At 49.9% G+C, this 27,014-nt stretch overlaps 1 protein-coding gene across 2 annotated transcripts in view; it reads right to left on the reverse strand.

The window, feature by feature from the left end:
- VAV2 (vav guanine nucleotide exchange factor 2) overlaps nt 1-27,014 on the reverse strand; it is a 149,269-nt gene that overhangs the window by 102,051 nt on the left and 20,204 nt on the right. For both annotated transcript variants that reach the window (XM_056351785.1, XM_056351786.1), the window contains exon 2: nt 13,333-13,449. In XM_056351785.1, the coding sequence (XP_056207760.1) occupies nt 13,333-13,449 (117 nt within the window). The remainder of the gene's footprint in view (nt 1-13,332; nt 13,450-27,014) is intronic.

The following is a 27,014-nucleotide window of genomic DNA, read 5'->3' on the forward strand; positions in this document are numbered from 1 at the left end:
CCTGTAATTTCACAGCACGAGTCTGCTGTGTGGACCTGGCACAAGTGCTCTGGAATCCAGAGATGGTCCAAAGCTGACCAGGCTCTTCACGTTACGAAGAAAACCTCCTCTCTGGCATTTTTCTTAAAGCCTCAGTCCTGGGAACCTTGCAATTACTTGCTAACTGAGCTTTCAGTTTTATTTTCCAGGTTTCTAGCCCCTTGCAACTGCAGAAAAAGCCTGAAGCATTACTCAGGTGCTCCCTACTCGGTTAAAAAAAAGCCCCTGGAAACAACCCTATAGTGTTGATGTTTTTTAAAGGAAATAACCCACTTCGAAAGCACATAAGCCATGCAACCCCAAAGTCTCTGCAACATCAAAAGATGACTGCACTGGCACAAGAGTCTGCTGCAAGCCCGTGCACCCAGGCAGGGAGCAGAAGGTCCAGGCAGAGCCAGCAAGCCCCTTCCTCAAGGGACAGCCATTGTGAGAAGGCAAAGGACATGGCCACACGCAGGCAAAGCAGCACCACAAACGTCCCTGCGCCAAGCGGGGTCCAGAGCTCACCCACCCGCCCCGAAATCCTCAGCCCCAGGACCCCCCTGCAAGCCCTTCGCTGAGCTCCTGCTCTCAGAGCCTTGCACCCGCAGCCGACCCTGGCTGTCCCAGTTTACCCCAAAAAACCTACATCTGGCAGCTCAACAGGAGAAACAGCACTGTGAAAAAACCCCACACACCAGCGGGATCCCGGCAGAAGAATTTTAACCCTTCGCCTGCCTCCACATCCCTCATTTTCTTCCCTTTTTCACATCCCATTGGCATTTATGATCTCCCACCACCATGCCAACTAGCGTGTCCCAGTTTGCCCAGGAAAGGTGGAGGAGAAGTTCTGACCCAAGGACAGGCTGAACGTGGCCAGGGCTAATGGCGAGGCTGCAGCGAGGGGAGATTTCATCAATGCACAAATGGAATTTGCCAAGAGGCGTTTTAAGAGTCAATTCTTCACAGTCCAGTAATTAGAACAATATTATGAAAAAAGGCAAGGGGGAGGGCGGGAGGCAGCACACACACTGGACTCGGCTGATGGAGGAAACAGGCTGAGCAAACAGAGTCAAGTGAGGCCTCAAGGCAAGAGTCCTTCACATGGCTCCCTGCAGGTTGGATTGAAACCAGAAGTTTATCCATTTCCTAACTCTGGATTTTTCTGTGCATGCATGTTTTTAAGTAAAACTTCATACTTACATCAAATATGGGCTAATGACCCTGAGCCAGCTTCCTCCTTTACCTCAAAAATACCATCAAGGTCAATGGGGTCCAATGTTTTTTGCATCAAAAAGCAAAAAAAAGCTTCCAAGCCAACACGTTCAACTCAAGGTCCTGCTACAGACTCTCCTAGTGACTAATAAATCTCTGTGCGTGATCTCAGACATCATAAAAGTCTAATCCCATTGAGCACTCCATCCCCAAAATAAGATTCCCACAGAGGAGCTGTCATCTAGGTCTACAAAATCCAGAACACCCCACATTGTTGTATTAGCCGAAAACGCTTAAAATTAGCTTCCCGTCCAGCATCTACTATAAGGGGATGAAACATCCCAGCTGAAAAACAAAACCAAACAAAACCTACGCGCTGGTGGATCCATCTCTAACACCTCCCCAGCCGTTGGCGCAGCCTCCCCGGGGAGCTGCTGGGCTCTATTTGCTGCTGCTCCCCAGCATCCCACATCGCTGTGCCCGCATCCCCAGCTCTCGCAGCCAGCTTCGCCGTCTGATTTCCGGGAGCCAAAAAATTCATTTTTAAAGAAAAATTCACTTGCTGTGCAAACCTAGCCTCTGCAAAGACAGCCTAGGAGCAGCACTGATGTGTGGGGTTCAAGATGAGACTGACTCTGTACGAGGGTTATTCACATCTGATGGAAGTGAGACTCAGCCAGTTCAATTCACATCTGCAACGAGCTGTGATCTCAGCTCCGCTTCTGGAGCACAGAGGTTCTTTTGATAAATCTCTCTGTACAGGGACTAAAGCACTATTTCTGTGTGAAAAAAATATATTCAGTTGTTTTGGGGTTTTTTTTCAATAATCTTTACAGTCCACTGGCTTGGAAGACCAAGTTTCTCTTTTCCATCGGAGAGCTGTTGCACCCCCACCAGGCTCAGGTACATCGCTGGGACAGCAGAGCAGTGCCCGGGAGCCCACCATCTCACACCCCAGCTCTCCAAACACTTCTTTTAAATTAGTCTTCCAGCACAATCCCCAGTTGCTTTCCCTTTTGCATGCACCCAGGGGAAGCCAGGGTGTGACAGAACACCCTTGGTATCACACCCAGCGCTTGCACCCAAAATCCTGCCAGGATCCCCAGCTCTCATTTAATTCTCAGCACACACTTGTAGCACCAAGCCTGGAAGGTCTGTGGATGGGGAAGAATCCTTCCTCATTGGTTTTCCTTGAGAAAACTCTGCAAAGCTTTTCTTTGCCAAAGCTCCACCCTTGCACCAGTTCTCTCCAGATATATTTTAAATTAAGACCTACAAACCCAAGAGACAGAGAGAAGAGTACACCTGTACGAGAGCCATGACTCTGTGTAAGCACCATCCATTGCACCTCCAAGGACCGTACAACACAAATAGCTGTGGAGCCATCTCCCTACTCGTATGAGTAATTAACTGTCTTCAGCAAGATGACTCCTAAAGGATGTGGGACAGCAGCAGGTCAGGGCACAGGACTGCCAGGTCTGTCACTGCTCCACTGCCACCACTCTGCAGGGCCTGGACAAACCGCTGCTTCTTGGGCCACATCTACACCAACCCTTCAGACAACGCAGAATCCATCTGTTGCATAAGTTATCCTTGCTGCCCCATCATCTCCAGGCTTCAGCCTGTGGCAGAGCAACCAAGCATCACGCCGCAGCCTTGAGACCCTTCATGTGCTTCAAGTCTGACACGTGCTCCGGAGCTGCCTGAACTCAGGGTGACCTTGAAGGTGGCACATGAAAGAGGTGGAGAGCTGGAAGTAAGCTCTCCCACAAGGCCGGAGTCGCAGAAAAGGTGCTGTGCATCAGTAGCTGGCAACGTTAAGGCAAAAAGATGAAGCCTTGTCCTGGGATTAGGATGGGAAACATCATCATCCCAAGCCCCAGAAGAACATGCAACCTGCTGGCTCCAATTTACATGTTACTTCCAACCCATTTGCACATCGCTCCTTCCCCTGAAGTATTAATCACCTTTTTCAAAAGTTAAGTAACAGGCTGTGAAATCCCCACCATCTGTCAGCCAGGGAGAAACCTCCACCACAGCTCAATCAGCCTCTCCCACACAAGCCTTTCTCATTACTAGGAATGACTGCAAGCATTTACCAAGGCCACGCTGGCTCAAAAATTCCTAAAATTACAAACAAGACACCTAGAATAGGAAACCATGACAAATGCCACAAAGTGCAGTGTGTCCACATCATTAGCTTTACCCAGGGTGCATTAAGGCTGCTTTCTTGCTACCACGGTTATGCTTTAATATGTAATTAGTAGGAAGAGAACGATGTTGAAGAGGAGAACGTCTCACTTACATGCACACCATTAAGACTGAGAGCGTAAATGAACTAGCCGCAGCATCACCATCTGAGGCTCATTAACTGGAAGAGCAAAGCATTAAGGGTGAGCAAGCGTTGCTGTCCCACCAGGGTTGCAAGCCCTTTGCTTGTATGGCAAAGGGCTGCACAGCCACCCCATCTCCCTCCTCTGCCAGCTCTGGAGCCAGGCAAGGAAAAGCCTGAGAGCTGGAAAATACAGTGGCATCTGTCCCCAGGAGAAACACACCTGCCCTTCCAAAGGGAAACTGATACTTAAAGATACCCATGCAGATGGTTTGCAGATGCATCGCTCATCCCAGCCTCAACTGTGATGTTGAGAGAGAAGCTTTTGAAAAGCTCCTGAAAGCAAATTGCTCCCTACCAGCACCACAGCTGCAGCCCAGCGCTGTGACCCTGTGTTACTGCCCAGCTCCTCACCTGCTGCACCCAACGCAGCCCCTGTGCGCCCACCCTGCAGCTCAGGGGTATCCCACCAGGTTTTCCGACCCACTCTATCCCTCGTGTGCACGCCGATGCCGGCCCACAGTGGGCAGGCAGGAGGAACCCCAAACGTCCAGGGAGTTTTTGAAGAAGTATTTCATTTCTGAAGGAAAAGGAAAGAAAAAAAATCCCCTCTCTGGAAGCCCTCCAAGTACAAACAAGCAGCCCGTTCTGACAGCCAGTGGAACAAAATAGTCTGAGGTGTGCCCCCGCTCCCCTGCCTGCTTAACTCTCCCCCATGAAGAAGTGTGGGAGGGAGATGAGAAACCTCCACAGCATCCCCAGACGAGGCTAGTCCTGGTTTCTAAAGCTGTCCCTGCCAGTGGACAGGACTCACCAGCCACAGCCTCAGCAACCTGAAGTCCCTCCAGAGATGGAAGACTCAGAAGTGACCAGGAGCGGGTTAGAGGTGGGGTTGCAAGCAGCAAACCTTGCTGAGATGCGGATAGTCTGGTGCTGTTTATTTCCTTTGAAACGTTCACATTTCTCTTCCAGGAAGTGACCACCCAAATGGAAAGTACCGATCTAGCAGGAGCACGGTGGGACCCTGGGTTTGCCCACCAAAGCCTGTCTCCCTCCGAGCATCCCAGTCCTGGCCCCTCTCCTGGAATGCGCTGGGGAAGGAGCACAGGACACCCAGGCTCCTCTCGGCACCGGGATGTTTGCGTCCAGGTGCGATACTTCAATGTGCTGACTTGTTCCAACTCTCCTGCCCCAAGGATCACCACAATTCCCCATGGAAGCTTTCTTCCCCACCCCCCTCTTTTTTCTTTACTCTGGTTCATGGGGAAGATGCTGTACAGAATGACCCTGAGCACTGGGGTTTGTGGAGTTCAGCCAAGCCAGTACTTTCAGGCTGATAGTTTCAGCTTTTGCCCGTTCTGCTAAACCATGGTTACACCCGCCTGTTAATCTGTTTCAAGAAATGTTAATTATTATTTGTAACCAAAGCATTTCCCCTTGGGACAATTTCATCATCAGTCGCTGCAGTTCCAAGAGGCTGAGAAAACTGCGGAAGATTTTAATGGAGAAATAGAAGAGCTCATTATAGAATAAAAAATTTCTTTTATTCCAAGACTCCCTTAAGTGACATTACCTGGGATGTATTTCCCTCCTTTTCCAACGCACACTGAACAGTTAAGCTCAAGCAGTGGCAGATGAGCTGAGCACCAAGACATACGACTGACTTTGCCTGTCGACACCTTTCAGTCACGATGATGCTCACCGTATTTTTAAGTCTCAAACAGCTGATGACATAAGAAAGGAAAAACATCTTGAGGGGTTCCAATGAAACCATGCATTTTTCAAACAATGGCCAAAACCTGCTGGATGACCCAAAAGAGCCTAGCTTCTCCCCTCTCACCATTTTTAGAGACACGGACTGGTATTTGAACACTCACAGGTTACTCAAGGGAAAAAAAAAAAAAAAAAAAAAAAAAAAAAAAAAAAAAGAGATCTTTTCCTCCTGATCTTGTCTAAAATTACTGCAAGGGGAGCTCAGACAAATGACAAAGGTACAGGAAAATCAATTTAATACACATTAAGGATATGCATTTATCCATGTCCTGATCAATACCTCAGATTCCTTGCATGTTAAAAAACACTTACATCACTGCTTACGGCCCAACAGCAGAATTCTCCCATCCAGACTACGGGAGTTACAAAAGATCCTGCCCATACTTGTTTGATCTGAAACATAACACCTCTTAATGTGACCCCTTGGAAAAATACTAGGGAAAGCAGCCAAGAAGGAGGAAAGAAAAAAAGAAAAAGAAAAAAAAAAAAAAGAAGAAGAAAAAAAAAAAGGAAAGGCAAAGCTTCCCAGAAGGAACATTTCTGGTTCTTTCAGCTCCACTGAGAAGCTGCACATCTATAAAGAGTCCAGATTTCTAAGTAGGGGAGAGAGGAAGGGGAAAAAGCAGAAAGAATTTGCCACAGCATGGCAAAAAGCTCTGGCAGCAGTGAATAGCAAAGGGCCGTGGGCACTGGTGCCCAGCTCCTGCTCCAACCCAGGCACCAGCTGCTGGGACTCGGCGTTTCACCTGCCCTGTTCGCATGCTGGGCTGCCGAGCCCACAGACGATGCACGCTCACAACCCCAGAGACCTCACAGCACCTCTTCTCTGTGCCCCCAGAAACCAGCGCGGCTTTGCCAATGGCAACAAGTCCCACCGCAGTGATTCCCTGTGCCGGTCCTTGCTCAGTGACGCACAAAGTCCTCAGCAAGGAGCCAAGCATCTCCAGGGAAAGGCTCCCTGCTTGGTGAAAGCTCCAGCGGGTGCCCAGCTGACACAGAGCTGAACATCAGGAACCACAGGAGCGGGTCTGATGCTGCAAAGCATTTCTTGGCAGAGAACCCAGCCCTCGTAACCAGAGACCTTGGGTGAACGCAGGGGTCTGTTCTCGGCCGTGCAACATCCCACCAGCCCTAATCCCAAGCACGAAAAGCTGGCTGCAAGCGGAGACTCTCCTCCCACAGCACTGATGGGAGCCCAGTGTGCCCCCTCTCATTCTAGCCAGAGGGGACAGGAGGCGACACCATGGCCACAGCTCAGTGGCTCCACTTCCAGCCACCCTACCTGGGCTGGCAAAGCCCAGAGATTTCACCGAGGAGCTTGCTTTAGGGTGCAATGTAAAACTAACTGCATTTTAAAATGTAAAACTAACTTGTTGCCTACACATGATTTAAGGCTCCAGTGCTGTTACTGGTCCCTTGAAGACCACAAAATACACCAGCATAGCCCCTTCAACATTAACCACGTCAGGCAGCTGGGAAGATTCAGAGTCCACCAGATATTTCAGGGCAATATTCACAGCAGAACAGGGAGAAATTTCCAGGATTTGGAGCCTAAAAATGTACACTACTAGAAGTGTGGCAGCACCTACCACATCCTTCACAGCAAACACCACCCAGGTAAGTGTCCTATGCAGGGCATGGCACTGCACAGCAGAAAGCACTGTCGGCTACACGCTTGGCTAGCTGCAAAAATCTGTAATTTCATGTGTCCTGTGTTTTGGGGAAGTTCAGCATCAGGGTTTCCTGTACATACTTTTAGTGTTCTGGCTGAAAACATCTGCTGGACATACTGCACCTGCTACTGCAGCCACCCCATGAACCGCCGCTGAGGTCCTCAGGGTGCTGGGGAGCAGGAGGATGGGAGAAGGGTCCCTGCATCACCCCACATCCGACAGCATCACCCCAGACTAACCTGCACCACGGGACGCTCACGAGCAATACAGAGCTGGGTTCATATGGAGAGCGAGACAAGCAGCCCCAAGCCCAAATGAAGCCCCAAAGTGGCAAAGGTGGGGAGAGGGGTGAAATAAACCCAACCCAAACTGCTCCAGTCTGGTTTTGCCATTTATAGCCTTCATCCCCGTACCCAAATCTCCAGTACAACTCCAGCAAAGACATTTAAAACATGGATGGCCAAACACCAGCTGATCTAATGACAGCTGAGCAACGTGCCAGCACGGAAGGGACCAAGCATCACCCGCAGCTCCTGCAGGCAGCTAGGGAGCTAACCATCAACTGGCAGGTGGTGACGGCCCTGCACAGGCATGCCACGAGCTGCAACGGCAGGGCTGCCTCCCCCGTGCCCTTCCCCATGCTCTCATATGCTTCCCGGAGCCAGGGCTTCTCCCTCGGGCAAGGACTGCAGCACCCAAGGGCTCTGGGCAAAACCCTGTGGGCAGCATCCAAGTTGCACGTGAATTTTCAGCTTGTTGACAAAGCACTTTGGTCGCTTTGAGAAGCACAGCAGTGGTCCCTAAAGCACAATATTGCCCTGCAAGAGCTGGGGTGCTCTGCACGGACACACGGAGGGCAGCGTGGGCTCAGGGTGCTGTCCTGGGGATCCTTCTTCAGTGGGGATGTCACGGAAAGCACTGGGCAGGCAAGGGGTTAAGGGGGTTCCTGGTTTCTCCCATGCAATCACACACACAATTCCCTTTGCTGACCAGTTACTCTACTACTCTCTTGGGAATTTAAAAAAAAAAACAAACCCAAAACAAAACAAAACCAAAAAAACAAAACCCCGACATACCCACACCCTTCTTTTGGAGAAGTCTTCTCACTTCCCACCCCACCCACTTCACCCAGGCTGTGCGAGTTCTACAGCAACTCAAAATGTTTTCATCTGCGATACGACCCCTTTCTTGACACGCATCCAGCCACCACAGCAGCCTGGTCCAACACAGCATGGTCTGTCCGGCTGCCCCAGTCTTCTGGGAGATTTGTAACTACCCAGGAGCCGCCGATGGGATGCTGTGCTCGGCCGCCTGCAGCACCGCTGAATGCTCCTCTCCACTCCCAGACGCTATCACTTCATACACTCGGTGGTGCATCCAGCAAAATGCAATACTTTTCATCTGTTCTTGGCTACGAGAGGTCAGAAAAAAAAAAAATCCCCAAAAGTCAAGAATGGCAAAAGCCAAGCTGCTCCTACCGCCAGCAGGTCAGCTGCGGGCGGGCAGGCATGGGGCTTGCTTTGTTACAGCAGCAAAATGCAGCCATTCATCGGAAAGCTTCACCATATGAAATATATTATTTCATCTAAATCTCCCCCTTTGTTCCCTTTATCTGCCCAAACTTGTGTTCAAAAGGCACCCTTTAAAGTAGCACTGCAGGGATATTGACTTGTACGTGAAGTTGGAGATGATGGAGGGAGGGGAATTCTCAGCAGAGAAACAGGGAAAAATACAAACGACCAACTCTCAGTTATTAATCCCTTAAATAATTCTGACAACGCTCCCCACCCTCCTATCTGGAAAGGGGCAGAAAACTCAGTTTTCTGACTCTCTGGCAAGAGGTGGGGGGGGGGGTGTCAAAGAGGAATGCGGGGATGACAGCAGTCAAACCCCATCGCAGCTCCCCCAGCACCCCATCCCAATGGCCAGTGAGGCGGCACCTCTTGCTTTGCGGATTCTCCAACCCCAGGGTGCTGGTGATGAAGCTGAGGACATATCTGCAGCAGCATCCCACGAGGACACCTCGGATCCCCCCAAGGGCTTCCCAAGAGCACTCCGCGCCAGCTCACTGGCAGGAGGAAGGGGACGCTTTTACATCAAAAATTATTCTGAAGATGCAAATGCTTTACAGATGGCACACACCGCTTCAGCTCTGATAGCACCAGCACATCCCCTCTTTGGCAGCCCTGGTCCTCCTGCCACCACCAAGGCGGCTCTCGCTGGAGCATGCCGTGCTCCGGGGTCACCCTCCCCACCACCCACGGCTCCTCCCCGGCACTTCGGACATGCAAGACAAGCCATGTACAAGTCCTCCGTCAGCCACCCACGAGGCATGCTCGCCAGTGAACCTTGGTGGATTTAATTCAGGAGGAGGATTGACCCAGACCCCCGTCCTCTGAGCCCTGCTTGAGCTGCAAGGGTGGTGCTGCTCTCACCAACCTCTGGACCAGAACCAACCGAGTGAAAAACACTATTTAAATCTCAATATCAGTATCTCCTCATCTTTCAGTTGACCTGTGAGCCGCTTCCCTTTTTCATTTTCAGCACAGCATCATTTTGTATCTGTTGGTCAGGGTAGGAAAGACCCCTATCTCGCGGGGGGTGGGGGGGTGGGAGCTTTTCCAAACAGTACAGGAACTTCAAAAAAAGTTTGAGACTATTAAATACATGTCAGAAGAGCAGAAAGGAGTGGGAGGCTAATAAATGGCACGCTCCACAGGTTTATGAATATTTGAACTATATTTCTCAAAAAAAAAATAGTACATTACTGCAACTTATTGAAAATGAGTAACTCCCTTTAATGAACCTTACTACCATCATGCTGACTAATAAGAGTGATAAAGAGTTTAATCCATATTTATGTACATTTTATCTCATTATAGTTGGTGCCAATAAATTAGCAAGTCCAATAAGAGTTACATTTTATACCATTACTGCTATTAAATGTGCATGAACGACCGTGCAACAGCACACCGTACATGAGCACCAGCTTTTTATTTTATTTCTTTTTCAGGAACCAGGCTGCGCTAGCGAAGCCTGGGCACAGCACCCCTGCAGAGGCATTATTAACAGGGGGGTTTCTTCCTCCGAGCACTGCACTGCTTCTGCGTCCTGCAGCAGACACCCAGCCACGGAGAAACCCTTCTGCAGCTGTCACTGATTATGGATAGCTTTTGAGCCGCTTTAAAGGGATAAAATTTAAAAAAAAAAATTAAGAACCATCTCGTAAGAAACAATAGAGCAATATATTCTTTCAAGGTGTCTGAAAAGGGGCACAGCCTGAAATACAGGCTGCCAGCATCACCTGGGGAAACACAGCATGTCCCTTGTCACAACGGGACTGCTTAACAACTGGACAACAGAGGGGAAAAAAAAGCCCAGCTATGAGCAATTTAAACTGGCCTTTCGACTCCCTTGGGTAACTGGGAAACACTGCAAGCAGATTACAAGAAACATGACGCATCTATTTGGCAAAAGCCCACACTTGCCAATTACCCGACATCCCGTGTAGGCAGAGACGGAGCTTTTCAACTCCACAGGGGTTTCTGCTGAAGAAGCCCACATGGTTCACGATCTTGTCCCACCAGCTGTTATCCTGGTGACAGAAAGAAGTAGTAACTTCCCAAGCTTAAAACTCAAGGAAGTAGCAAAGGCAGGCATAAAAATCTCAGTCCTGGACCTGAGCAGCCCCCAACCACACTTGCTCCTTTGGAGGAGGCTCCATCCATCCCACGGCAGCTCCTCCTTGCTGAAGCCCTGGCTCAGAAGCCAAAGGGAGCTATGGAAATCTCCCTCGGGAAAACAGCTGGTCAAGGCAAGACTGACGCATCTGATTTTTTCCTCCTCTTCTTAAGCACTAGTGGTTTTCTTCCACTAAGAAACCCACAAGGACTCCGCAGATGCCGGAGGAACAAGCCCTCTACATATAGCCTGGCACCACCTAAACGCAAGCCCCTGCCTTTCTACTCAGTCAGTGCACTGCAGCAAACTCAAACGTTACTACTAGTAACCGCTGATCTCCCTGGCCGCCTGGTTTGGAGGAGAGGAATAACTACTCAAGCGGCATCCAGAGAGGGAACACCCAGCACCACTCCACAAGGTTTCCGTGTCATTAAACGGGCGACTATTACTGTGCTCTGTTCAGAGAGGTCTCCTACGCAGCCTAAGTGTCTTGTAACTGCAAAACGCTATTGATCTAAGGAATGAATAGCTCCAGGAAGAATTTTTTTGTGTGTTTGGCCAGTGGAAACGTGGATGAGAGACTCCTTTGGCTCTCGCCCTGACTCAAAACGGAAAGGCGCTTTGGTCAACAGCGGATTTTTTTCCCTGTTTATTTGCTTTGCCACTGTTGAACGCAGATCTGAGGGTAACGTGGGAATGAAAGGTGGCAAAGACAATGGGGATGTTTTGACAGGCTTCCAGAGGGATTTAGGGTGGTGCAGACCTGAACAGCTGATACCTCCACCAAACTGATAAAAAAACTGCTTTGGGAAAAGATCAGCCAGGTTTTTGTACACAGAATCTGTGCCTCCCACATCTTCTAAGATCGTTTGAGGATGACGATGCACGTGAAAACAAGCAAGATCCAGGCAATAAAACTACATTTGGATTTCTTGGAAGTTTGTAACAAGTTTCTTTCCAAAGTCTCCTACAAATCTAAACTGTCATGAGGTAAGAGGGAATGGCAAATCCTCTCCCAAGTCACAAACCTGAATGTCCCCCCCAAAAAAGTGAACAAAAGGAGAAGGGAATAGCTGTTCCCTAACCAGACCAAAAAGGAAACCAAACTGTGTTCAGCCGCCACGTTCCAGCACTGTTTAACGCCAGGCTCTATTAACAGGCATCGTAGGCAATTTGAAACAGCACAAAGCAAGAGACAATGTGGTGATAAAGCAGCATTTTAATTAGCAGTGGTTCTTTCCCCAGCCCAAAAGGTTCCTTCTGTGCATTCATATTCCCAGAACAACAAAAGCCCTCTTGTATTTCATAAATCAAAAAAACTCATAAAACAAGCCCCTGCAATTGCACATTCCAGATAATGGTCCAGAAATAAATTAGGCAATAAATATCAAATAATATATCCCCATCAGCAGTGAAAATCTACTCTTTGGATAATCAGAAGAGAAGATGCCTTCCAGCAGCTTATGCCTGGTAGCTCGGAATAGGTAAAACAATAGAGCACTTTAATAAATCTTTTAACACCTTTTCCACTGAAGAATGTAGCAATTGTCCTGTGTAATAGCCTCCCTGAGCCCGGCATCCATCAGAGTAACGGCACAGCCCTGCTGCTGTCCCCGTCAAAAGCCAGGGTATCAGAACAAGAGCCACTTGTCAAAACCAGGTAGGATTTTCCTCCCTCACAGCTCAGTCTTGTTCAGCATTCGGTGCCACCCATCAATTACAGCAAAACACAGAAACGCGCCCTCCTCTCCCATCTAGGCGACACATGGCACAATACCAGCCAGCACCTAGGAAGAAAAAACCTCCAAACACACATTTCTGAGAAACTCAGGGGACTCGTTTCACGCTGGCATGAAACTCCCTGACTCCCACAGCCACTCACTGGCCACGTTACAAAACCGACAGTGATTTCAGCCGAGCTACGTCACTCGCCGCTGGGTGCAGAGGCAGCAGCCCCTGGGGAAGGACCACACGAGGTCTGTGCCCACCCTGGGGCAAAACCAGAAGCACTTGTGGATGAAGGGTCCTTGCCACACGGTTGGTACAAACCTGGGTTATAATGATTTGTAACATCGCTACAGGGAACCGTGCTGCTGGGGATGCAGGGCTCAACCCCAGGCTGGTTAATGGCGAACAGGGGTGATGCTTAACACTGGTCCCAGCGTGCTGTCCCTATGGGAGCCCACGGGCAAGGAGATGCATGGCTCTGCCCCGGCCACCTAGCAAGGCACCTGGAGCTGGGAAGAGGACCCAACGTCCTGACCCCAGCGAAGCACCCCATCCCCAGGGCTACAGCCTCTTCCCAACAGCTCTCACGAGCACAGATCCATCGATTCCCCCCCAAAAAAAGACATTTTTCATAAGGTGGAGACCAGAGGCTTTGTAATCTAAAGCAGAAAGCTTGAAGGCTTGATCTCCCTTCACTAAGGACACAGCAGACTCAACCCCTAGATATGCAGGCTACCAAAAGCACTGGGGAGCAGGTGCCCAATGCATGGGTTAAAGGGGTGCAGAAGCTGCTCAGAAAGCCACAAAACCATGGCACTTCCATCCAAAAACCTGCAGCACAAATCCAGAGAACCAGCCGGTGCCAGCAGTGCCAGAATCATCACTTTTCAGGAGCACAGGAGTAACTCTTACCTTTCCAAAATCCCGTACATCAAAGAGGTCAAAGGGATCAAACAGATCGCTGTTTCTTAACCCAAATTTGTCGTGACACACTTTTAGGAAGGTTCGGATGTTCTTCAAACAGAGAAACTAGGAGAAACAAAAAACAAAGGGAGGGAAAAAGTGAGCAAGACAAGCACAAATTGTAACTGAGATTTACTGAGTTAAATTCACATGCGAGACAATTTAACAGGGACTTAGAAACCCGCGCGGGAAAGCTGCGCCTTGGTTTATTTGTTGTTACTGAAGATGTCAGACTCCTGGTGACCTGTGAGGGCTCCTGTGTTCTCAGCTGCGCACCAGAAACAAACGCCCTTTTGAAAAACAAGTTTCCCATAAGGTAACATTGCAGAAGGGCTGGTAAACTCGAGCCAGGACTTTTCCCTTTCAAGGTCGAAGCCAAATATAAATTACAGCTGATGTTCTACAGAAGCCCAGTGTTGAACTTTTAACCATTTCCAGCACAATCCCATTTGGTTCCTTACAGAAGGAACACACGTTACAGCACTGATCGTATGCACTGCTGTGCATCCGTACACCTGTGTGCATATATACATCCCAAAGAAAAGTCTGGGACAGTGAAAATTAGGGTTTTTTTGCTTTGGGGTTGGAAATAATTGAAAACTCAAGCAGCATTTGTTCCCTCGCATCTCCCAGATGCTGCGGGCACCACGAATGCTAACAGATCCACAGAACACCAGCCAGCCACATCCAGCCCCTTTCCACCAGGCTCAGCCATGGGATCTGCTCCTGACCCACCTCGGATCCCATCCCCAAGACCAGGGCAACCCCTGGGACTGTTTCCACAAAGCTTTGCTCATCTTTAATCTTAGCCCATTTGAAGAGGCAGAAATCTCACCCCTCTAGAGCCCACCCTCAGCCATTCAGATAGATCCACTGGCACAGCAATATTGTTTCTCTTCCAAGAAAATCCAGTATTTGACTACAGCGATTAATTGGTCATTTGTTTGTGAGTGTCAGGGATTTGGAAGTCCAGGGACTCCAGACGGTCTCGCTCCAGTGGTGATGCCTGGCAGCACTGGGGCTAAGATGAGAAAAACAAAAATCCGCTTCATTTTTGTGGCTGCATCACCTACTTCATCCTTTATCAGGAGGGACCTACTCTGCTGAGGAAGCCAATTAATTCCACTTCTTTCTGCACCCTTATGCTGTTCAAAAAAATACCTTCAATTTATTGCTGTATCTTTAAACAACTCTTTTTTTTTTTTCTTTTTTTATTTTCAGCAAATTCCTCACAAGTATGTAACAAATATGTTAAAACCCTAAGTAAATCAACCCATCAAAGGGGTGAATCATCCCCATGTGATAAACAGGCACAAGATGCAAGCTGCCTTTGGGTGGATTTGGCCGGCGTGGTTTTGTCACAAGGCACAATCTTTGCTCCCCAAATTGTCATCAAACCAACACCATGCAAAAACACTGCTTGCAAACTTCACCAAGAGTTCCAAAGCACAATAAAACAGCTTAATTGTCTTTTAATTGAAAGAATCAAAGCTGAGTCTTTGGGGCCATGGTATCTCTACAGACAGGACCGCGACTGCAGCTTGCCGTTATCACCGCATTTGGGATTATACGGGAGGTTTGTGGCGATGGATTGGCAAAACCACCTCATTAACAACCGCCTGATTCACCTACACAAAGGAAGAAATAACCTTTTGCACTTCTCCCCCTTGCCAGCCCCCTCTGCCAGATCTCCCCCAGCATGGCGGGGGGGGGGGGGAGTCGCCCAGGACATTCCCCTCACATCAGCGCCTTCTTATTAGACAAGCAAGTGCCAGAGGCAGAAATTGAAAACAATTCTGATTTTCTAGGGCATTGGTCTATCTCACATAAACATGCAGTAAATAAAATCTGTCTAGACTGAGAGGGGGTTTTGGAATTGCTTTACAACCTCTCTCGCCAATACATGTTATTTCATAACTTTATCTTCTGGGTCTCTGCAAGAATTTACACCCTGAGCAAACCAGCTGCTTGCAGCAGGGGCGTATTTGCTGTTGCGCTGCAGTCTCACCGATTTCAAATTTCTAGCACGTGTTTATTTTAAACCCTTTTAAGCCTCCAGTCTTGAAAGTTAATGACACAGGTTATAGCCATAATTACGCGCAGCACGATGCAAGCTTCCTCCGCAGAACTGCCCTGCCTTTCCTCAGCGTTTGCTCCCCACCTCCCGCTCGTCCCAAGGCTGGGGCAGCACCAAAGGCTGAAGGGCTCAAGGAAATCTGGACTTCCACCGCACCGACATTCAGCCAAGAGACCACGGGTGTGAAAACCTGAACCCTCTGCATGATGCCTTTGTGGTTCCAGTTCCTCAAAAGCTCAAAGTTCACACCACCTCGTTTCCGAAAGATGGCAAAGGATCACGCATCCAAGGAAACAAACGCCTCGTCCTGACAGCGCTTCTAACGCGGGGCGAGCACCAGCGGCACCCCGCATTTAGATCAGGCCAAGCTACCCCCAACCCCAGCTCGGCCCCAGTGAGAAAGGATAGGACCAACCACGCTGTTCAGCACCAGCTGCATCCCGATGGTTTTGCATCAGAGCAAACTGTCTTTGCTCATCCGATTCAAACCCGAAAGCCATCCCACCGCGGCTGCTAAATGAGCACGAGGCGCCCGCAGCAGAGCCCCTGCCCTTCCCGCAGCTCCATGCCTGCAAAAAGCCACCGGGCTCTGCCACCATGCAGCCGGCCAGTCCCTGAGTGCAGGCAGATGACAAGCATCAAGGAAGAAACCAATAATCTATTTAAAGAGTTGCTGAAAAGGCCTGATGTAAAACATAATAACCCAAGGCAGCAGTCCCACTGCACCGGTTAGGAGCTGGCAGCACAGCGAGGCCACCACGTTGCCCACAAGAGAAGCCACCACTGGAGATGACAGCTGCTGGTGGGTTTAGCCCCACTCCTCATGCACAAGAAGTCAGGATGGATACAGCCCACACGTGGCTGTTAGGGGCAACCTTTGGTCCTGCACTATTTCTCTCCCACTGACCCACAACACATGTTCTGGCACTTTTGCTCACAGGGGTTTCCAGGTTGGAGAGCTCTTGATGGAAGGTCATGAATTGTTGGCTTAATAGCGTTACTCCATGGCCACACGTTAAAATTAGCTACAACTGAGTATGAGCTGTGCTGAGGCCGTGTTATTTACCATTCAATCACACCTTTGGACAAGTAAACACTCCACAGGAGAAAGAGAGAGAGAGAGAGAAATCGATGTTCTCCATGGGGCTCGTTCACCACCTGCCAAGCCCAAAATCAATGATGTCATTTATATGCTTCGAGCAAGACCAGCGCTGAAGCAGGGTTCTGCGACCTCCATCGGTTCAAGGGCCAGCGGGAGCCCAAGCACGGTACATGCCGAGTCCTGTCATCGCCCTCCTCCGCACCCAAACCAACCTCGGTACCCACAAGCCGTCGCTTCTGGCCCCAGACACCATCAGCAACCTGGATGCTTGGTTCTGGAAATCGATCCCAGGGACCAGAGCATCTTCCATGGACACCAGCATTTCTCACCACACCACCAGGGGGGCTCCGACAGCAGCCACAAGCCCCGGGCGCGGGGAGGGCTCCCGGGCACTGCAAAGCACATCCAAGGTGCTTTGGAGAGGGAAGTTATTAAAGCCAGAGCAAAGAGGCAATGGGGACAGGGACGGGATTGTACCACAGGGAACAAGAAACTCATCCAGTAAAACAAAATACCTTGAACCTGCCAACAGACAAGAAAAGCCCGTGGTCAGTTTTGACCCAAGTCCTCCAAGGGCTGCCAGGAGCCAGCACTACAGAGGCAGCAGCAAAGCCCAGCTCCTGCCATCAGCACAGCAGACAGGTCCTGCCACCCAGTTCCAGAACAGCTTCGCTTATTTTTAAATCCTCTGCAACACCGTCAGGTGAATAAACTGCTCTGCAAAGCAGGGCAGCTGTCATTTCGGCAGCTCTGCCTGCGCCCTGGCCAAGGCAGGGCCACAGGCACCCTCATGCACGTAGCACCTGGGACACGCTGGAAACTCCTCAGTAGCTTCTGGGATGTTCTTTTTCAAAAAGGGTTTTTATGATATATATTTGTTTTACTGGATTCAGGACATTTAGAGACTCCTTGAATGATTGCTGTGCGTATAACAGCTATTGCTGCCAAGTTTTCAATGCAGCTCGGAAACTTGTCCTGCAAACCTGCAAATGCATCGGAGAAGCCTTTAGTGGAGATCAAGAAAGGGACAATCGGGTGCTCAGGACAACCCCAGATACTTGGGCACTTGGGATAACTCCATGCAGCACAGGGACACCAGGAGCTCAGTGGGGACATCCCAGTCACCCCAAAGCTCTGCTCCCGCACCCCCAGGTGAGAAGGGCAGGCCAGATATTTCTGCAGTTGGAAGCTGCATCTCCAGGGGTGGGAGGGGAGCCCACCAGAGGGTGCACAGCAGCTCAACACCCTGCTCTCCCTCACACTCCCATTTTAGTTACCACCATCCCTCCCCAGGGTCCCCATATGACTCGGCATCCATGGCACCTGTGCTGACTAGACACCCGCCATCTCCGACACAAATTTGTCAGAAAAGATCCAACCACTCAAGCATGTTGGGGTTCGGTTGGAAACCATCCCCCGGCCGCGGCAGAGATGACTGCAGGCTGGAAAGCCACATGCATTCCTCCCAGCAGAGCTGCTTTGCTAAAAGGAGATGGTAAAGGGGCAGACTGGTGAAAGCAGCAGCTCCACAACCAGACTGCCCGAGGTGGGATCTGGAGCATCGGAGCACCCCCCGGTCCCTGCGCTTGGGATGGTGCAAGGGAGGGAGGTGCAAGGCTCAGGAGTCTCCAAGGCTTTTAATACCGTGGCAAAACGTAGGAAAAGGAAAGAAATTGAGTAGATTTATTTAGTCTGGCAGGGCAGGATCATGCAACAGCTCACAGCTTTTCAGAAAGGGCCTTTTGGAGAAGCAGCAACTGCCGGCGGCTGGGGTTAGCGCTCCGGGGAGGAGTGGGGCCGCACACAATAGCGCTGGGCGGCTGGGCACTCGGCCACGAGCTGAACCCCGGCCAAAGCTGTGGGCTTGAAATGGGTCCTGCAGCATGCAAGGAATGCTGCAGCTTTGCCGTTTGAGATAACCCATTGACGAATGACGAAAGTAACTTTCTTCAGCGCTTCCTGACCGTGATGTCAGACTTCCTCTTATCTCGCTGCCGGCACAGCTCGAAAGCATCAGGCGAAAAGTCAGTCCCCGACAGGGAGCTGTGAGCATCTGCTTATCACAGCGTTTGCAAGCGGGGAAGGGAGGGTCTCTCATTGAGAAAACACATCATTTGCAATGATCAATGGGGAAACGGGTATCCTGTGGTGCAAACCTCTCAAGAAAGCCAAAGGATGCATCTCTGAGTCATGTCAAGCTCCCCTGTGCACTCTGGCATTGCAATGGGGCATCAAACCTCCCCTCGCTTGCTCCAAGTCAAGAGCAAACAGAAAATCCAAGAGCATCCAAGTACCCAGCAGGACCCGCAGGGCTGCAGCCAACACAACGCTGCATGTAAAACCGCACAAATTACAACCTTTATCTCCTTCTCTCCAAATGGCTCTGCCCAATCTAGCTCACCTCCACCTCAAGGTGTTACCAGCAGAATTTCGGGAGCAGCACCGAGTCAAAAGCCCAAGCAGACCTGTACTACCCTCCAGCAGCAGCACCAAAGCCCTCGTGGCTTTGTTCCTTCCCACGCTTCGCCTCATTGTCTCCAGTGGCGAGAAGCAGCCGCAGAAACGATACAAACCATCTCCACAGAACATTTCCCTTCCCGTTCACATTTGGATTCCAGTCGCAGCTCATCAATTACTTTAGATGGACAGATTAAATATCCGGTTGTTGGACAGCAGATTTATCTATTGAGAAGTGGAGAATGAAATTATTTCTCAAACAATTTGGTGCTATTATTTCCCCCATTTCCCCCGCCCCATTTCAAAGACATTCTTATCACAGAGCGCTCACAGGCTGGACAAATTCCACTTAGCAAGACTGATTAATGAGCCTGAAACACTGATGAGTGCTGACCTCCCCGCAGCTTCTCCTTCTCGCATCCACCCCACAAGCACGGATTAGCCCTAGGAGAGCACCTGAGGGAGAGCAACCATTTATTTTAGCAAACACCCATAGTTTGTCACTGGGAGGACCCTGGGAAAGCAAACCTGCAGCAAGCAAAGGTCCTTCCCAGCAAGAAGCATCAGTCAGAGCTCTGAGGGGCTGCCAAGCTCGCCAGGAGCTTCCTACCTCGCCCAACAGAAGCAGCGCACAGCACTGCTGGGAGGCTGTTCAGCAGCGAGCCCAGCACCACAGCACACTGGGACAGGCTGCCAAGCCCCGCTCCAGTCCTGCGCATCCTCACACCTTTGCTCATCATCACCCTCACACAGATCAAACGGACAAAGAGCTCCCAGTTACTTTACAGGAACCTCCCACTGCAGTGCATGGGCTCTCAAAGGGAAGAAATCACTCTGATAACATGATCAATGAATCTCATGAACTGGAAGCGAGAATATACATAGAATTGTGAAAATAATTTTTAAGAAAAAACATTGAAAAATCAAGGGGAAGCTCTGGAGTAACCTGTGAAAGACACTGAGGTCCCAAGCCTCAGCCCCAGCGATGGAGGAATGACTCAGCCACGCTCAAGTCTGAGTGGGCACAAACATCAACCGAAGCCTCCAGATTTCAGACAAGACGTGAAGCACCGACACAAGGCGAGGACCAGAGGCAAACAACTCCGAGGTGGCAGACGTTAAGAGGATGTGGGAAGAGCGAGAGACAGAGCGCAGGGTCAAAGGGTTAAATCCAGTCAGTCAGAGATGCAGAAGAAATGCTCAGTGACATAGTGCAGTACATACTGAAGATGTATAGGATAAAAATGTATAGGATACAACCCTGCCTGTGCTTTCTCTGCTTGAGGAGAAGCCTGCATGAGGGCAGCAGCAGCAGCATCCCCCAGGGCTGCTGTCACCCCGCCAAGCGACGCCGCATGGGCCAAGCCCAGCACTGCAGGAGCTCGTCCCTTTTTATCCTAGGAAAGTTTTGCTGACCCCTGAACTCCCCTCGAGGACTGCCAGGCTCATTTCCTCCATTACACAGGCTCCTTCAGAGAAAGAAATGGAAAAGAAAATTAAAAGAAAAAAAAAAAGTCCAGAAGCGTGGATAAAACCCCTATCAGGCTGCTGATGAGTCCAAGATGATAACGGGGGGCCAGAGGAGGGGACAAGGATGGAGTAACATCCCCAGTTTGGAGGAGGGAAAAGGAATCGCAGCAAAGCCCAGACGCTTGCAACCTCCAAAGCAAACACCCAACCGCAGCAATGACCTCCCTGAAGCTTAAAAGCACGGGCAGAGCCCTCGCCAGTGGCACGGCAGGAGAGGTTCGTTAAAGCCATGCAATGAGCCAGCAGACCCCACACCGCGTGGTGGGAGCCCTGCCGGGAGCGCTCGGCTCAGCAGAGCCTGGCCGCTCGGTGTCCCCCTGTCCCACCGCCCAGGGGTCACCCAGCGGCACGCAGGGGCTTTAAATGAGCGGAAGGAAGCTGCAACTTCCCAAAGAAACCGGCGGAGCTGCAGCCGATGACAGTACTTCCCTCCTTTGTGGAGCCCTCTGAGGTCTGCAAGCGGCAGGCTCTGCTGAGCAAGCAGGAATCGCTAAGGTAAGGGCTTCCTTTGCGACACTTGGAGCGTTTTATCAAAGATGCTTACGGGGTCTGAAATTCTCTGCTCACACACCTAAGGTCTGGACAGCTCAGAGCTTTTGCCCAACCACTCAACATCCAGCGGGTCCAACAGGTCCAAACCCCAATCACAGGCTTGAGGTCTGTGTAACCAAAACCCTTGTCACAGAGGTTTTATAAAACCCTAAACCAAATTCCCTGTATTGCATCAGGCTGCTGACTGTACTTTGGAGAGAGATCTTTTAGGGTGACTCTAAGAAAGAGATCTGCTGAGCCGTTCCCAGGAATAAGAAGAGCTTCTTGCAAAATCAGGTGGGCCAACCCTCTCTGAAGGCCCTGGTCTCCACCAACAGCTCCTCTAAGAGAGGGAATTTCAGGTTTCCCTGTACAGAGGACAGCACTGCTTTGAGCCACGTGTCTGTCTGCCGTTACAAAACTAGTGCATGAGACGCAACACCCCCTCTTCCTTTGCTATGCACCCCCAACTGTGACACATTTTGGGGGCTGAACAGACAATAGAGACTCCCAGACTACATGAAAGAAGAGCAAGTGGGTAGTGGGATGCTAACAGATCCCTAATGACCCTGGCCAACCAAGATGCCCTTGTGTTACCCCCAAAAAGCATCTGCTGATATGAAAATTCCTTCCTCTCATGTTCTCCTGCTCCAATGATCCACCCAGGCAGCAGTGCTGGGCCGCATCCTGCGCAGCGCTGTGGTGATGCCTGGGAAAGACCCATGTTACATCCCCACATCCCTTGGAGGAGACCAAACCAGAGCCAGACCACGTACCTGCTCTTCCAGATATCCTCTCCATAACCACCTGCATCAAGATTTTAAAAACCAAAACCCAACCAAACGCAGAGCATCAGTTTTCTCTGCAGGTACTGGCGTGCCCCAGAGCCACATGGGGCTGGCTGCCAGGGCAGGGGATGACGGGGCAGGGGACAGAGGCTGTTTGCAGCCCCAGCTATGGCTGAGTGTGGGAAGACCACCAGGTACCACCCTGCTTCAGAGGAGAAACCCTGCTGGACCTCGTAAGGCTCATCAGCATCACAGACAGAGACAACAAAGGGGTTTCTTTTCGACTTCCCCACACAATCCAGGCTTGGAGCCTCCGACTGCTGCATCCCAGATCTGGGCTGTCTCCACAGTATACTCACCAGCCGGCTGCCAAATCCAGGCTTGGCTTTAGTGAGCAACAAGATCCGAGACCACATGAAGCTTGGAAGGATTGCTCAATCTGCCCGCGTTTGGCACCCTTGATGCAGAGTTCCCTCCACGCTCATTAAATCCAGCCTTTTTCTCTTCTCGGTGGAAGACATAAGCTCTGTCAGGGGAGCTCAGTTAAGAAAGCAGGGGGGAGAGAAAAAAGATGCCTTGGCTTTTACTATTGATGTGAAGTCCTAAACTCATCTTTGCCTCACCAGGGCTCACACTTCATCACTCATTAAACATGACCATAGATAAAAGATGGGATATGTAAAGAAGACCTTAAGATTATAGTTGATCAAGAAATGAGATACCTTCCCACGCACTGAGTTTTCAGCAAAGAAAATTCAAAACATCTTGGCCAACCCAAAGCTTTAAGACAGGACTTGACCTGAACCATGACAATCAAGTTATAACACAGAATTCAGCTGCTGTTAAAGAAAATGAGTAATTGTGTAATCGTATATAGTGTTACACTGTAATGATACGCTCACAGAGAACTTTCCAAGCAGTTATTGTTCTCCTGCTCCTCAGGCTGGCGCAGGGAATCTGACCACGATGAACTTTTGACAGGACAGGCATGAGAACAGCCATGGTACATCTCCGAGATGAGTAAATAGCAGCCAAGTCAGGAAATCCAGCCTTGTCACATCAAGTGTTCAGGCCAGACCCAAGAGAGGATGCTCCAGGCAGTAGCCTGCAAGCCCAGGCTAGTTCAAGGCATTCACAGAACTTATTTTTCTCTCTTTAAAACCAAGATGACCTATATAAACGCAGCAGAGACAAGCTCTGAGACTTCGGAGGCAGAAGTGAGCCATGGGGTAGGATCCGAGGGAGGTGCCTGCAATACCTGACTCCAACATCATCTACGCGAAACTGTCAAAGCAGACTATTATTATATAATAACCAGACATGTGTTGAATTCAAGACCTTTACGTCAGTTTTATAGGAGTCCCATACGAACCCAGTTTTAAATACCAATTGATATCTCCAGATCGTCCCTGAGCTGATGGTGCCACAGGCTGCCCCTGTCAGACAGAGACACATCCTCTTTTCAGGGCTTGCACCAGTCTCACTGCAGACACTGTATGCTTTTCTGGTTTAAAACGTCCCAAGAAATCTCATTTCAAAAGTTCTGCCATCAGTTCAATGGCATGCAACCTTCCAACACCCAAAAGACTTTTCTGGCAAGTGCTTGCATGGATGCTATTGCATTATTCATCCATCACAGGCACACGCAATTTTTCTACGTCTAGTCATGACTTTGGGTGACCTGCTCCCAATTAGATTCCCCTCACTTTCAGAAAGTCTCAGAAATTACAGCAGAATGTGTGTCTTCCTCACTGCAAGAAGTGCCAGCTTACCTGCCAGGAAGCAGCAGCACTGAACAAACCAACCTCCTGATACATTCATCCCACCGAGCCAAAGCAGTGCAGCACGCAGAGGGAAAGCACCGCTGAAAAGCAGAAACTCAGCCGTGAAAAATATTTGTTATGCCACATTTGTTGCAGCTTTTACCTTTTAAATTGGCGACAGAGGAAAAAACCGCCTCGAACAATTGCAAACTTCTGTCGTTTTGAGATTTGCACGGTCTTGTGCTCCAGACAAGATCTGGAGATGACAGTTCAGCTTCCAGATCTGCCCTGACGGACCCAAAGCTGCAGCTGGTGCTGGCAGAAGAGTTACGCAGCCCAGAAGATGGAGATAGCCTGCCCACGGTGACGGCTGCTGACACACCATCACCCTGACACCGTTACACCTGGGCTGCGTTACACCTGCCTGGACTGTTGCCCAAGTTGCTACCTATTAGCAAAGCCTCGCTAAAAATCAGGCCAGCAGCTGACGATGGCTTCAGAGAAAAACAGTTCCTAAATGTCACACCAGGGGCCAGGATGGCATTATTAGAAACAGACAACACCCCCCCAGAAAAGTCTGCTTAATGGCACCAGGTAATGATGCTGAAAGATATCCTCCAGCTTCTTCCTAAAGTAGTAATTAAAACCAGAACACTACTTTTCTCATTACGGGTAGCTGATGCAGACCTGCATATGAAATCAAGCTGCATTTTGCAAGATTAAGTCCTCAACGTGCTTTTAATAGGTTCCTCAATGCCCTTCTGCCTCATGGCAGCACGCTGGGGCTCTGCACCAACACCAGCTCCTCACTGCAGAGATGAGGCAGTCTCAGAGCAGCTCAGCGCCTTCTTCACTCCCAAAAGCAACAGAAACAGGGTTGGGGGGTGGTCCTGGGTCAGTTACCCCATGCATCACTCCTCCACATGCAAGGTCCCACCACATGGGGGGTAGGAAAGAGAGACCTGCACCACAAACCCTCCCATGCAAGAGGAATTTCAAAGCAAAATAGCAAAATTATCATGTATTACAGGACCTACAAGCCAGACCCTGCTTGCAAGCCAGAGGGAGCAATGCACCGCCCAGCAGCTCTTCCCAGCCTCCTGGTTAATCGGGAAAAGCATCATATCCACCATTCTGGGCAGCAGCAGGAGCCGAACCAGATGCTGCCAGAGGTGGGAGAAGGGGCTGGGGTGCCTCTGCCAGCCAGTACTTGCTCGGGGACAGAGAACGGATGGGCATCCCTGAGGCCCCAGGAGTCGCTCAGGGCTTCCTCCTCTCCTCCGTTTTAAATAATAAATGTTTTGTTGCATTTCAGCGTTGGAAAGAATCAAGGATGTGAATAGACAGTGTGAGCTGGAGAACAGGAAGGGCTTTTGTTTTCACCCGTGGTTTAACTGAGGCTCATCAAGTTTTCTAGTTCCAAATTTCTCCCGCAGAAAATGAAGCTGAAACAAAGCAGCAAAAGCAGGAGTAGGGCATACCTGTCTGCAAGGTGCCAGCCTACCCAGCGCGAGTCCTACAAGTGGGCAACGCGCAGAAATTTGCTCTGGATAAACCAATTATCAAAAAGAAAATCTCAATGGAAGGAAAAATAAAAGGTTTTATAGCGTAACTGCTTCAGGGCTTGCGTTTGGGATCCAAGGACCAAGCCTGGACAGAGACATGTTTCTATAAAGAAAGAAGTGGGCAGGCAGAGGAGGCTGGAGCCGTGGATGTGACGCACCACCCGCCTGCCACACGGAGGGACCCCGGCTATCCCCTACCACCTATCAGCCATGCCCAGGGCGAAACAGCTAACAAGTCACCTGTTTTAAAATGGCACGGGGAAGTGGGGGTGGAGAGAGACTCGCTGGGATGACCCCCCTTGCATCATAACATTTCCCCCCCCCGCCCCAGTAACAGAAAACGTCAAACACTTTCAAACGATAAACCCACAACCGGGTACTCAGAACCTCCCTGGCATCAGGAGAAGCCCCCCATGAGCTTTCAACAGACTTCAGTAAGATCCACAGCATTCCCCCAAATCCTACTTGGCATTCTCATACCGGCTCTGAATACATTTCTGTACCAGGAAAGGAAAACCCACCCATGAACACAGACACTAGCACATATTTTTCTGACTACCTAAAGCGCTCACGCTGCCTTGTGTGATTTGCATTCCGCGTATCGGTTCCTCTCGCTTTCAACACTGCAAGGAAATTGATTAACTGAATAGTAACTGTAAGTATCACAAAGCTCGGGAGGCTGAGGCAGGAAATCTGAAGGTTAACCATCATATTTAATGTCTGCATGAGATAAAAATCAGAATGAACATGGACCTGCGCAAAGATGGGGAGACTGTTGTCATTACTGTGGTGTTGGTTGCCTTGTTTGAGTTTGACCAGTTTGGGGGTTTTGTTTTCTTTTTTAAGATTAGAGACTATATTTTATGTTTATCATTTCAATCAAGCGTTTTTCTCCCTTCTGGAGAGAAGAGAGGGGTGTAATTCCTTATTACAGAATATCAAGCAGCACTCCTAATCACTCTAGTGTTATAATGAAAGCCAGGTGATATGCAGAAGAAAACCCATCGCTCCTCAGTCCTGGCATTGCAGCTATCTGGAAAGTTCTGGAAAGGATGCTCCGCTCCAAGGCACAGATGTGGACCTGTCCCAAGCAGCTCCCCGTGTAGGTCTGCACGTCACGCAGGACACGTGCACAACGCAGCAACCATCCTCGAGCAGCAATACAGGAGCACGGTACCACTGGGGAACGGGACACGGCAGCTGTTTTATCCACCCTGCTTCAACCCTGCCTGGCAGATACTCAGATACTTCAGGAACCATGGCCCCAACTGTTTTGGGCACTCAGCCACATGTGTATTATTTTCCCCTTTTCATTCAAAGAGTGGAAAGTTGAAAACCGAACTGCTCTGATCTGCCCTGAAGCAAGACAGGATTTCCATCAATGCATAAACCTGAGAATTTTTGTCTTTTTTTGGAAAAAAAAAAGAATGAAAAAACCCAAAACCCACAAAACCACAAACAAAAAACCCCCACACCTCAACACATTCAGTGGACAGCCCAGAAGATCAAGCGTCAAAAGCATCTACGCACCCAATTTGAGTTCCCTGCAGAAGGAGCCGGGTCTCCTAAATGCATTAGCCCACATGGAACACACAACACTTTTCACCCGTGGTTTGAGCCATGCAACAAGCAGGACTTATTAATGAGGAGATCCTGGGACACGTGGGTAACAACTGGCATGGGAGATGCCAGTGGGATGGGAGATCCCGCTCCCCGTCCAGCGACCCCCCAGCACATCTTCCCCCCGCGCCTGGAGCCACACGGGGCTGATGCTCTGAGAGCTGCTCCCTGCACACAGCGAGGTAATGCCAAGTGATC

This window comes from Falco biarmicus, chromosome 9, assembly GCF_023638135.1.
Source record: "Falco biarmicus isolate bFalBia1 chromosome 9, bFalBia1.pri, whole genome shotgun sequence".
In the NCBI taxonomy this organism is placed as follows: Eukaryota; Metazoa; Chordata; class Aves; order Falconiformes; family Falconidae; genus Falco; species Falco biarmicus.